This window comes from Narcine bancroftii, chromosome 8 (assembly GCF_036971445.1).
Source record: "Narcine bancroftii isolate sNarBan1 chromosome 8, sNarBan1.hap1, whole genome shotgun sequence".
NCBI classification, from domain to species: Eukaryota; Metazoa; Chordata; class Chondrichthyes; order Torpediniformes; family Narcinidae; genus Narcine; species Narcine bancroftii.
Window position 1 is genome coordinate 156,876,330 of NC_091476.1, and position 13,228 is coordinate 156,889,557.

The 13,228-nt window shown below is 39.3% G+C and overlaps 1 protein-coding gene across 4 annotated transcripts in view; it reads left to right on the forward strand.

Moving 5' to 3' along the window:
* LOC138741452 (tyrosine--tRNA ligase, cytoplasmic-like) overlaps positions 1-13,228 on the forward strand; it is a 59,740-nt gene that overhangs the window by 1,972 nt on the left and 44,540 nt on the right. For 3 of the 4 annotated variants that reach the window (XR_011343505.1, XR_011343504.1, XM_069895576.1), the window contains exons 2-8: positions 71-143; positions 967-1,113; positions 3,068-3,243; positions 3,368-3,497; positions 4,046-4,126; positions 7,828-7,920; positions 10,738-10,873. Coding sequence is in view for 2 of the 4 variants with exons in the window: in XM_069895576.1 (XP_069751677.1) it covers positions 87-143; positions 967-1,113; positions 3,068-3,243; positions 3,368-3,497; positions 4,046-4,126; positions 7,828-7,920; positions 10,738-10,873 (820 nt within the window). In the remaining 2 variants the exon portion in view is untranslated. The remainder of the gene's footprint in view (positions 1-70; positions 144-966; positions 1,114-3,067; positions 3,244-3,367; positions 3,498-4,045; positions 4,127-7,827; positions 7,921-10,737; positions 10,874-13,228) is intronic. The other variant, XM_069895577.1, reaches the window with a different exon arrangement.

A 13,228-nucleotide genomic window follows, 5' to 3' on the forward strand; every position in this document is an offset into this window, starting at 1 on the left:
TGGAAGAGTTTGTGAACAATGTTAAGTTTTTAGTGGGAATAATGTTCTGAATAAAACTTTTTTTTCCCAGTTTATCACAGATCATCATGGGGGAAAACAAAAATGTTAAGGAAAAAGTCAGTCTTATTACGAGGAACTTGCAGGTACTTTACAATTATGATTTAAGATGAGTATTTTTTCCTTCAGTGATTAGATTACCAGAAATTATTGGTAGAGGAACAAGCATAGGAATATTTTAACCATCAATCGAATGCTGAATGTGGTCTTAAAAACGCTCTCTCATGAACTTGTAAATAGATATCTATTATAAAAGCTCACCTTACAATCTGTATAAAACTAATGGTAAATAGGTTGGAAAGGATAACAAATGATTGTTTCTGGCTTTTTATGCCAAAGATTTTATATATTGTTCCTGGTACAGAAAGTCCATATACTGAAATCAGTGGATAACTGATTACATTTTGAAGATCAATCATTTTCAGAAACATCAATTTTGGATGACACAGTTGACATAGTGGTTAGTACAATTCTATTACAGCACCAGTGACCTAGGTTAGAATCCGGCACTGTCTATAAGGAGCTTCTCCCTGTGTCTGCATGGGTTTCCATCGGGTGCTCTGATTTCCTCCTACCCTTCAAAATATATATATGGGGGGGAGGGTTGTAGGTTAATGGGGGTATTTGGGCGGCATGGGCCAGAAGGGCTTATTACCAAGCTGTATGCCTAAATTAAATTAATGTAAAAATCCCAGCCAGAAGTATTAACGATCTCGCTCCAAGGATGGTGCCTGATCTGCTGAGTTCCTCCAGTTTCTATTTGTTCAATCAGTCATTTTAATGTCTGCATGTTAAGTTTTCAAGCTCTAACCACTTAATTTTATTTCATATTTTGGAACATTTCAGAGAAATTATTTTTATACTTCATAAACATAAATATTTCAACAAAGCTCGTTGTACATTTTCTAGGAGGTCTTGGGTGAAGATAAGTTGCATTCCATTCTGCAGGAGCGAGACTTAAATGTTTACTGGGGAACAGCTACAACTGGAAAACCTCATGTAGCATACTTTGTGCCAATGTCAAAGATTGCTGACTTCCTGAAAGCTGGGTGTGAGGTGAGGAAGCACACAAATAGAACAAGATGTGCCAATATATTGGACTGTTCTTCATGAATTTAATATGGTTCAGACAACAGACCTGGATTTAATATTTATTGCTGGTCCTTGCATGCATGCTACTCCATCTGAATTGATTACAGTAGCATCATTCACAATATAACACATTTAACTGAGTAAAACAACCCAAAATAGTTAAACAAAAATTGACGACAACCCAAATAAGTGGATATTAGGACAGATGATAAAAAGCTTTCCAACAATGATCTTAATTACTGTCATAAAGATCAAAAGAGTTTGTTTTTGGGAATTCATGAGTTTTGGGCTTGGGGAGCTCAAAGTAAAACTAAAATTCTTCATCATTTTACTCTAGATTACCTTGTTTAGAAAGCTGGTAGTCTTATCTCAGCACTTCCGATGTCCACTGTAACTGGTCAATAATTGAAAACTCCATCAATGATTTCTCAATATCGGGAAGGTCCTAGACAGCACTTCAATACCTGTACATTGGCAACTCACATATTTCAGATTAATTGTTTAACTTGGTAAAAAAAGTTGCTTTAATACAAAAAAAATCAGAAGATAGGTGACACTTGAAGAAATGTCCCAGAAAAGGAAAGAAGTGACATTTATGGAGAGAAATCTAGAGCTTGAAGTTGATACAACTATTATCTGTGACCTTGTGTCTTGATGATTGATATCAGTCAGAACTGTTCCCTTTTTGGAAGTGAAATTAAAAACCCTGTTTTGCAAATAATAGTTGATAGTTTGGTTGTTAATTTTAAACCCAAGAACCTTAGATTTTTGAAAATTAAAGATATAGATGGAGTTGGGGAAATGCTAAGCATTAGGAGTTACTAAGCAGAGGAAAGTGCGGATCGCCCGCCACCTGCTCCACTCAAATAGTTGGGGTTTCTTGTCCACTCTCTCCGCTCTGGACAAGGTGCACCCTTTCAGGCTGAACTGAACAAATGGAATTCAGTTTCAAAATGAGATGGACCATTCTCTTACAATGGAATATGCTGCAGCAAACTTGGGTAACTCAAAGATTGTTTCTTCCCCATGAAAAATGCTAAGTGAGCAAGTTGGGCACTATTATTGATTTGACCAAATAAGCATCAGAAAATTTTATTGATTATATTGAATACTGGCTTTCAATAAAAACAGGTTTTATTGAATAATAGGACTGACTCAGGAGAGGCATTCTTGTATTTTCTTATAATGATTGCTAGAGACAGATAAGCAGAATTGGAGGAAAAGAATGGGGCTGGAAAAGATTGAAGAGAAAGCATAGGACAAGACACGAAAGGAATTTTAATACTAGTATAACAATTTGAGGTGTGGGCATTGGGTAGCCAGCATATAGTATGACTGAAATGGTGTATGATGGGATTCGGTTAATAAAGCTTTGGATAAACTTTTTAATACCAAGATTAGAAAATGAAAAGTCTCTGGGGTCTATTAAAATAGTTCAGTTTGGACAGAGAAGATTTCTGTACCATATACAGGGTAGTGCCAGAGGGAAGTGATAGTGGAGTTAAGGTGATATGATTCTGAGATGGAGGAGACACAGAAGTCAGAAATAGAGCTTACTTATTGTAACAAGATAGCAAATGGTCTGGTAATAAAGTCTGTTGGAAAAGGTGGAATTGGTGTTTAAGGGAGCAGAATTTGTCTCCAGGACCAAAGATGATACCATTGGTCTTTTTGATGCTTATTGGAGATGGTTTCTGTTCTTCCTTTGCTAGATATGGGAGATTCAGAATGTCTCAAAGTAATACTGAAAGTTTTAAGAGCAGAAAATATCATGATGTAGCTTTCTGAAGAATTATTTTGGATCTCAGTATCTGAATATTTTTGAAGAAAGCTATATAAATTCTTTACAAAAATAACAGAAGTTGCTTTGCAAAATTACTTGTTTAAATAAATCTTTACATGTTCTCTTATTCTTCAGGTAACTATTTTATTTGCTGATTTGCATGCATATTTGGACAACATGAAAGCTCCCTGGGATCTACTTCAACTGAGAACACAGTACTATGAGCATATGATAAAAGCAATGCTGGAAAGTATAGGTATACAAACCGAAAAACTCAAATTTGTGAAAGGAACTGATTATCAGTTAAGCAGGTGAGATGAACATATGATCGAAGTGAAGGAAGAATAGAAATTATTTTGTCTTTTTTATAGATTGAAAGCCTTTATTCTGTTTGGATGCCATAAGTTCTCCAATTGCAAAAATGTCTGTTTTCAGGGAGTACACTTTAGATGTGTACAAGTTGTCCTCTGTGGTGACACAACATGATGCCAAAAAGGCTGGTGCTGAAGTCGTTAAACAAGTGGAACATCCATTACTCAGTGGTCTCCTGTATCCTGGATTACAGGTGGGAAAGGGAATTATGGGAAACAAGGGGCATGTACAAGGTGGGGCAATGAGTGGCACATAAACCTTTGATAATCATGAAGTAAATTAAAGATGTTTGCTTCTGAGTTTCATAATGGATGACTTTAATAAACCCCTTCAAAGGGGGTTAGAATTATATTTCTGTGCAAGCCACAATCTAAGCTGATCTGAGGGAAGTCCTTTCACCTAAATCTATGAGTTATCAATATATTGATAGGAATTTCATCTTATCAGATACAAATTTTTGGGTTATAAATAAGTTTTCAAATCATTTTTGACTTTTTTCACTTGTCATTTATAGTTTAATAAAATCGCAGCCATTATCGTCTGTTCAAAACAATAGTTATCTATGTGATGCTACCTCTTCAAATGTTGCAGTGAACCCATGTGACAAGTAGTTCAGTTTATGGGCAGGGTTCTTTGTTTTCAAACCTTCAATTTTTTTTTTATAGAAACTTAAAAAAAAAAAATTTCTATTTTAATCCTGATCATTAACATTTGTTTTGATATTTTTTCTGTTCCATTTAGGCCTTAGATGAAGAGTATTTGAAGGTTGATGCACAATTTGGTGGGATTGATCAGAGGAAAATATTCACATTTGCAGAAAAGGTACATTTTTACCTTCAAAATTTAGAGTTATTTTAATATTAATGAATTAAAATAGTTAATATCAAACTCTGGCTGTTATACTTTAGATTGGATATGAAATTTAAATTTTTGAAAAATTTAGACATACAACTCTGTAACAAGCCAATTCAGCCCTACGAGTCTGTGCTACCTCATGAAGTTCTTGAGAGAATGCAGATAGAGTATGTTGGTTTGGTGCCAAGAGATTGAGAGGAGACTTCTTAGAGATATACAAGTCACGTTGATAGCTGAGTGGGGAGGGGGAGAGACTTCTCATTATTAAATGAGTTGTGGATTGGGAGATGCAAGAAGATGACTCTACTTGGAGAGTAGTTAGGTTCTGGAATTCAGTAGTCCCTTTCATGCTGCCAGCCCTTCTAGGAAACAGGAAAAATTACAGGGCAAGTTGAACCTGGAAGCCTTTCACACTGCACCATTATTTGCAGGTAATTCTGCAACTCGAGATTTAAAGGTGGGGGGGGGTCCCCCCGCCTCCAATAGTGATGTCATGAGTAACGTATTACGTACAGAGCTCTGACAGCCCCGCCAACTGATTCATGGCTAATAATTTTTTTCATACATATCAAATCAGTTACCTGTGAAAATCCCCTTCCCTAGTATAAAATGATAAACACCATCTCTATTCCCTCTCCAGTGAGAACATTCACTTTTCTTTTGTCATAACATTATTAGCCTTTGTATCTGATTCTGATTGGTGTAATTCACCCTTCCATAATTAGGTTGACAACATTTTTTTTTTCAATTGAGCATAATTCTGCTGGGAACGGCGCTGAGTTAGAACCTGTTCTTTTTTGGTCAAATCAATAATAGTGCCCAACTTGCTCACTTAGCATTTTTCATGGGGAAGAAACAATCTTTGAGTTACCCAAGTTTGCTGCAGCATATTCCATTGTAAGAGAATGGCCTATCTCATTTTGAAACTGAATTCCATTTGTTCAGTTCAGCCTGAAAGGGTGCACCTTGTCCAGAGCGGAGAGAGTGGACAAGAAACCCCAACTATTTGAGTGGAGCAGGTGGCGGGCGATCCGCACTTTCCTCTGCTAGGGCACCTTGGGATGTGTCTGTTAAATGGCCTTCACACCCAGTGCATCCCTGGGGTAGGAGAACATCCTGGAAGGGAACCTTCATGCTGTTCCCCTGGGTAGTGCTACTGTTATTTGAAGAGGAAGTGGTGGCTGCTTTCGTGGGACTTGCACTGTGAAGGGGAGCTCAATTCATGCTTGGTTAGTGTGGGAAAATGGGTGCTGTTTTAACTGTGTACTCTCTCAGTAGCCTGGTGTCATCTGTGCAGTGCACCTTGTTTGTTATGCAGCTGTTGCCCCAATTCCAAGAATTCTACAGTTACTAGATTGATCTATACATTCATTTTGCTTCTGGGCATTCTTGTGGCTCGTATTATGCTGGCACCAGGAATAGCAATACAGGTATACGATCCTTTATCTAGAACCCTAGGTGGACAGTGTGTTCAGAATTTCGGATATTTCCGGATTTCGGAAACCCCACTCTAATTGTGCTGCCATTTCCACCCCCATCCCCTTCCAGTCGCCCAGCCGCTTCCCCCCAAGTGCCGGTCCCTTGGCCGCCTCCCCCAAGCACCAGCTGCCTCTCTCCCCACTTACTGGATTTTGGACCTTTCTGGATTTTAGAAATCCAGATAAAGGATCATGTACCTGTACAACTAAAAAAAGATTCCAGGTTTTTGTGAAGAACTGTGCAGCAGAGTGACGGGGCTGTCGGGATGTTGCTGGGCGGTGGTATCGATGTAGGACTGATAGGAGGGAGATGGGCAAGAGGAAGGGGGAATGGGAGAGGGAGGGAGGGGTGGGGAGAGAGGGAAATGGAGGAGGAAGAGAGTGGGGTGGTGGGGCTGTCATGAAGCAGGGATCAGGCAACGGGGCAGAGGGCCGCGTTGTGAAATACAACAGCTAGACTGATACAAGCATGTCATTAAGCATGGTAAGTTGAGTAAACATTCACACCGCCAGAAGTCGATTAGTGAGTTAACTCGGCCTTGCTCTGATACGTGACCCCACGTGGTATCAGCCCGTTTGAAATTGACTCGCCCTTCCTGGTCATTTCACACCGCGCGACTTGACCTGCGATATTGGAGGGTTAACTCGTGGTGTGAAAGGGGCTATTTATTTTGATTCAACCTGACTGGAGAATTAATGCTTTCCAAAAGGAGTTGGATATACACTTCAGGGAGAATAATTTGCATTGCAATGGTAAAAGTGCAGGATAACAGGTCCGATGAGCTATTTTTCTAGGAACTGGAAAGACTTGATGGGCCAAATGCCCTTTCCTAGAACAATTCTCTGAAAATGTTAGATTGCTGTACTTGTTGAAAAATATGTCCTAGTACCTAATGATCATTTTAAAAATGATTGTTACTAACAAAGTTATGTATGAGAATTTTCTTTCAGAGGTGTATTGCAAGTTAGAGTATAAATTTCAAGTTGAAGTACAAGTGATACTCAGCAAAGCTCAAGAGGGATTTTTCTTTTGGAAAAAGTGCATTTTGAAGAATTATGTTACTAAATGAGTTTTTTTTTGTTGTTCAGTTACACTAAGAATATCCCATCTGAGATGCTAGAACTCAAAAATCTAGGTTAGTTTGCAAAAGATACTAAACCAAAATCCCATAGTAATATTTAAAAGTATGGAGATACCAAGTGCACTGATACACATATTCAGTCAACTCTTAACATGATAATACTGTTTTGGAACCTTAATGTATAATCTTGATGCCTTTGTTCCTGCAATACTTCAGAAGTACTTAATTAGAAATAGTGATTTGGGATGTCCAGAGCTTCAAAAAGATGCTTTGTAAGGACAAGTTTTCTCTGTTCTCCTCACTGGATAACTTCACAAATAGCATGCTTGGAGCTGATCAGATGCATTACTAACTGCATTATGTTTTTATAAATATTATTGACAAATATTTTGTGTTATATTCATTTTGGAAACTTCAAAATCCATAATGAACTGAATTTAGTTTATTAGCTTTATTGCTTAAAGATGCTAACTCAAATGATAATATATGAACAAGAAATAAGTACAACTTAATTTGGTTTCTGGTAAAGCAAAAGATTAGTGTGTTGAAATATAACATTTTCCTTGTACTTTTGAGATAATTGGGAGAAGATTCATTGGCTTACATATTTTGAATTGTGTTTTAATTAATTCAAGTAATTAAAAAGTTGTATTCATAAAGGTAGCCGTCGTCTTGAGCATAATCCGAATCATATGTTAGTAATTTTTGCAAGATAGTTTGGTGATAAAGCACTAAAGTCGTAATACATAAATGTGTATTAAATTTATGTGTTACATAATTGTGTTTTCAGATTTTTAAATTTAGACATGCAGCACGGTAACAGGTCCTTTCAGCCATGAGCCCGTGCCACCCAATTACACCTAATTGACCTACATTTTGAACCAGAGCACCTGGAGGAGGTCCACATGTCAACTCCTAACAGCCAGCACCAGATTCAAACCCCCGTCGCTGGGCTCACTAGCAGCGATGCGCTAGCTGCCTCACGAACAGTTTTTTGTCAACTTTACGCTGTTTTCATTTTCAACTGTTGACTGCCTCTTGGTTGTAGAATTTTCAGATCTTTAATTAATATGTAAATATATTTACATTTTAATTGTTTTTTTTTCAGTACCTTCCAGCACTTGGTTATGCCAAGCGTATTCATTTAATGAATCCCATGGTCCCAGGCCTGACTGGAGGAAAAATGAGCTCATCTGAAGAGGTATTTATTACCTATTCATATTCATTTCCTATTGGATTGGACAGGTCTACTGATAGCATTTTGTTCCAGAGTAAATCAGCTCAAGAGTAAAACATGAAAGTCTGCAGACACCTTGGTTGAAGTAAAAACATAATGGTGGAGAAACTCAGTAGATCAAACCATATAGAATACAACTCGATTATCCGAAATGGTTGGGACTGAGCCTATTTGGGATGAACTTTTTTGTTTGGAGAACTGGTCATTTTTTAAAAAAACAGCCCAGTAGCAACAGCAAATCACTTGTAACAATGTTTATACAACAACAAACAACAAAATAAAGTTTAATTTTAACCAAAAAAACTGCTGGCCACTGCTGATCACCGACACTTAAGCACTGAGGCTCCACTCATGCCGAGAGCCAGAGGGTCCTGCTCCTGCCTGGGAGTTTGAGGTCCCTGCTGCCGACAGGGGCCCCCTGCTGCTGTCGCCGCTGCTGGGAGCCCAAGGTCTGCAGTGGTGTTTCAGGCGCCGGGAGCCTGAAGTTCGCAACTGTCGCCTCTGTGAGCCTGACGTACCCAGTCAGTTTGGCTCCGGAAAAAAATTTTGGGAAGCAGGATTTCAGAGAATCTGATTTTGAATAATTGGAGTTGAACTGTATTTTATATAACAAAGGAAAAAGATACATAATCAACATTTCAGGCTTGAAAAGGAAGCACTGTTTGACCTGCTGAGTTTATCCAGTATTGTGGTTTTTTTTACATTAAGCGACTCAATTTTAGAATAGAACATTACAGGCCTCTTGACCCACAACGTTGTGCCAACCTATAGAAACCTACTCAACAATCTAAACCTTCCCTACTTCACACCATAACCCTCTATTTTTTTGTTGCATCCATATGCCTGAATCTTTTTAATGTTCTGATTGTGCCATCCTCTGCCACCATCTTGTGCATTCAGGCACAAGCTACTCTCTGCTGAAAAAAAAAATAAATAGGCAGATGGATAAATAGATGTCCGAGTTCTCCTCAAAACATCCTTTCCCTCATCTTTTACAGATTTCCTCTGGTTTATGCTACTGTTGCCCTGGGAAAAAAGTTGTTGTCCACCCTCTGCCTTTCGTAATCCTGTAGACATCTCTTATCCCCTCTCATTCTTCACTGCAAAGAGAAAAGACTGAGCTCTCTTAACCTTGACTCAGAAGACACATTTTCCAATCCAGGCAACATCTTGGTAAATCTCTGCACCCTCTCCAAAACTCCCACACGCTTCCTGAAAAGAGGTAACCATACCCTAACATAATATTCCAAGTGTGGTCTCACCAGAATTTTATCGAGCTGTAATATTAGCTCACAGTTTTGAACTCAATCCCCTGACTAATGAAGGCATACCATAACTACCCTATTAACCTGCACAGCCAACTTGAGTTCTATGGATTTGCACCACAAGGTCCCTCTATTCTTCCACACTGTTAAGAGTTCTGCCATTTATCATGTACTCCACTTCAAGTTCAACTTTCCAAAATACATCATCTGCTGCTTCTCGGCCCATCTCTGCATCCTCTCTGTATCTGTGGTAAAGTACAATAGCCTTCTACGCTGTCCACAAAACGCTAACCATTGTGTCATCTTCAAGCTTACTGACTTCTTTGTCTAGGTCATTTATAAAAGTCACAAAGATCAGGGGTCCCAGAACAGATAGGAGTTAAACACTAAAGTCTGCAGATGCTGTGATTGTATTTAAAAAAACAAATGCTGGATGAACTCAGCAGGTCTTGGAGCATCCATAGGAGGTAAAGAATATAATCTATGTTTCGGGCCTGAGCCTTTCTTCAAGGACCCAGAACAGATACCTGTGAAACTCCACTAGTCACTGGTCTCTGGACGGAATACATGTCATCTACCTCTACCCTCTGCTTTTTGCAAACCACAGAGCCAATATTCCATGGACCCATGACTCGTGACTTTCTGAATGAGTCTACCATGGGAGACCTTGTGAAATGCCTTACTAAAATCCATTTGCACCACATCTAATGCCCTACCTTCATCAATTTCTTTTGTCACTTCCTTAAAAAGCTCATTTAGGCTCGTGCTGACTATCACTGAGAAGTCTTTGCTTCTCTAAATGCTTATTCTTGTCCCTAGGAATCCTCTCTCATAGCTTGCCCACCACTGACGCAAGACTCACTGGTCTAGAAATCCCCGGATTCTCCCTATTCCTTTTTTAAACAAGGGGACCACATTCTCCAATCCTTCGGTACCTCTCCTTTGGCCAGAGACAAAGCAAAGAACATTGCCAACAGTCCAACAATATCATCCCTTGATTCCTGAAGTAACCTGTGGTATATCATTCGTTCCCAGGGGCTATCAATTTGAATGTTTATAAGAAGATCCAACACCTTTTCTTTCTTAACCTCAATGTGCTCCAGCACATTTTGAGGAAGTTTTCATTCTACAGTTCAAGTTGTGTCAGGGTATAAAAACAGTGCAGACATTTTTCCTATACAAATTGAAGAACTTGGTAGTGTTACAGTGGAACCCCAGTCAAAATTAAAACACAAATTAATTTTTAGTAAAACAACCATCCATACTTCTTGTGGCAATCCCATGTCCCCGCGGCAGCCCCAAGTATTTGTACCTGCTCCTGGCAGCAGCCCGACACCCGAGTCAAATGATTCATTATGTTATATCCGGATTCGCGTTAAGGGGTTCCACTGTACAAAGTTTAAGGATGAAAAATGGAGCAAGAGACAGAAAACAATATACAAATATTTTGATATATTCATAGGCTGATGTATTTTTGGCAATCATTTTGATTTCTTGTGGTGATTATTACCTTCAGGAATCCAAAATTGATTTGCTGGATAAAAAAGAAGATGTAAAAAAGAAACTCAAAAGGGCATTCTGTGAACCTGGCAACGTGGAGAACAATGGTGTTTTGTCCTTTGTGAGACATGTCTTGTTTCCACTACATGGAGGTGAGATGAGTTTACCTTGTATTTGTGATGAAAGCTGATTCTGCACTGTTTTCTCAGAGTTGCAATGCTATTTTCACAATTATTCAGACTGATTGGTTAAGGAGAAAATATTCACAGACTTCTTGCTCCCCCAATATCTGGAATTGTCAAAAGCTGAATGTTTCAGAGATTTAAAAAAAATTACTGGAAAAATTAAAATGTTATTGGGTTTGTAGAAAATTAATTCCATCTGAAGAATTGATTAAAATATTTAAAATAATTTACTTTCAAAAATTCCTTGCATTTGTTTCCTCCCTTGCAATGATGGGCAGAGGATTTCCCATGCGAACTTGCATTTCATGCAGGATCTTTCGACAGATTCCCAAACCTGAGTGAAGTCATCGCTCCTTCCCAATATCACAATGAACTACATTATCAGCAAACTGCCCAGCTGCCAGACTCTTAACATAAAAGTCTTAAATTTCACCATAAAGGCACAAATGCTGGTGTCAATTATGCAGGATAATGTCAATCAACTCTTAGCAATTTTCCCATAATTTCCACACAAAATTTGTAATGTTTTGACCTTTTTAAAAACTTTTGTTGACTTAGATGAAAGTCTGACACTGCCATTGCAGTTTGAATGTCTTGTCTGATTAAGAGAGGATGAGTAGTTTGTATTTTTAGATATTTAAAAGAATAACAGGTGATCTTTTTTCAGACATAAGATGCTTTATAAGAGCTTGACAGGGTGGATTTGGAGGCACTTCCACCAGTGGAAGAATCACAAACTAGAGGACGTAGCTACAAGCTGAGAGGCTGGTCACATAAATGTGAACATGGGCACTATAGCACAATACAGGCCCTTTGGCCCTCAATGTTGTGCTGACCTATATATTCCTTAAAAAAAGGTACTAAACTCACCCTATCCTGTAACCCTCTTTTTCTTTCATCCACATACCTGTCCAAGAGTCTCTTATATGCCCCTAATGTTTCAGCCTCCACCACCATCCCTGGCAAGGTATTCCAGGCACTCACAACTCTGCAAAAAAAAACTTACACCTGATGTCTCCCCTAAACTTCCCGTGAGGGTTGTGAATATCTAGAATTATCTGCCTCAGAGGGAAATGGATAAATATTTGAAAGACAGAAAACTTGAGGGTTATCGGGGACTGGAACAAAAGAGAAGTTGAGGCCATCGTAGATCAGCCATGATCTTATTGAATGGTGGGTCAAATTTGAGCAGACAGATGGCTTTTATTCCCTATTTTCTTCTATTCTTTATTCTATGGTTGGAAACACAAAGCCAGCAGTATCCCTGACACCTTCATCTGCAAGAAGCTGAGATAAGGAATTGGAGTTGGATGAACTCCAGATCATTTGGGAGGCAGAGGGGGTGATAGATGAGTTACAGGGACGCCATCACACCTAGGAGGCAGGAGGAGGGTAGATGGGTGACAGAAGATGGAAAGGGAACAGGCAGGTAGTGATGGACATTGCTGTTGCTGTTCCCCTCAATGACGTATACCATTTTGGATACCGTTGGGGGGAGGGGGGGGGAAACAACCTTCCACGACAAGTCATGGCGATCAGGTCTCACCACGGAGTCTGGTCCTGTGGCTAAGGAGGGAAGGGAAAAGAAGAAGAGAGCTGTAGGAATAGGGGATTCCTATAGTTAGGGGGACATATAAGAGTTTCTGTAGAAGGGATTGAGATTCCCGGATATGTTGCCTCCCTGGTGCCAGTGTCTGAGATATCTCAAATCGAGTTTGCGGCATTCTTGGGAGGGAGGGTGAGCAGCTAGAGTTGTGGTTCACCTAGAGTCCAATGACGTGGGTAGGATGAGGAGGTCCTGCAAGGAGAATTCATGGAGTTAGGTGCGAGGTTGAAGGACAGGACCTCCAGAATTGTGATCTCAGGATTGCTACCCATGCCATGTGCTAGTGAGGTTAGAAAGAGGAGGATAATGCAACTTACACGTGGCTAAAGACATGGTGCAGGAGGGAGGGCCTCAGCTTTATGGATCTTTGGGCTCTCTTCCAGGGAAAGTGGGACCTGTTCTGACATGTTGCTTTTCACTTGAACTGGAGGGGAACAAATATACTTGAGGGAAGGTTTGCTAGTGCTGCTCTGTTGGGTTTAGACTAGATTTGCAGGGAGAATAGAACCAGAGTGCTAGAGCAGATATAGAGGAATGAAGGAGGGAAAATATGACGTGAAAATTGCATGCACCATTAGAAGTCAAAGAGTTGTATGTGGTGGAAATTTTCTAAGGTGCATCTGTTTCAAATCAAGATCATTGTAGGAAAGGCATACAATCTTAGAGCATGAACTGGCATGTGGAATTATGACATTGTAACATTAGTGAAACGTGGT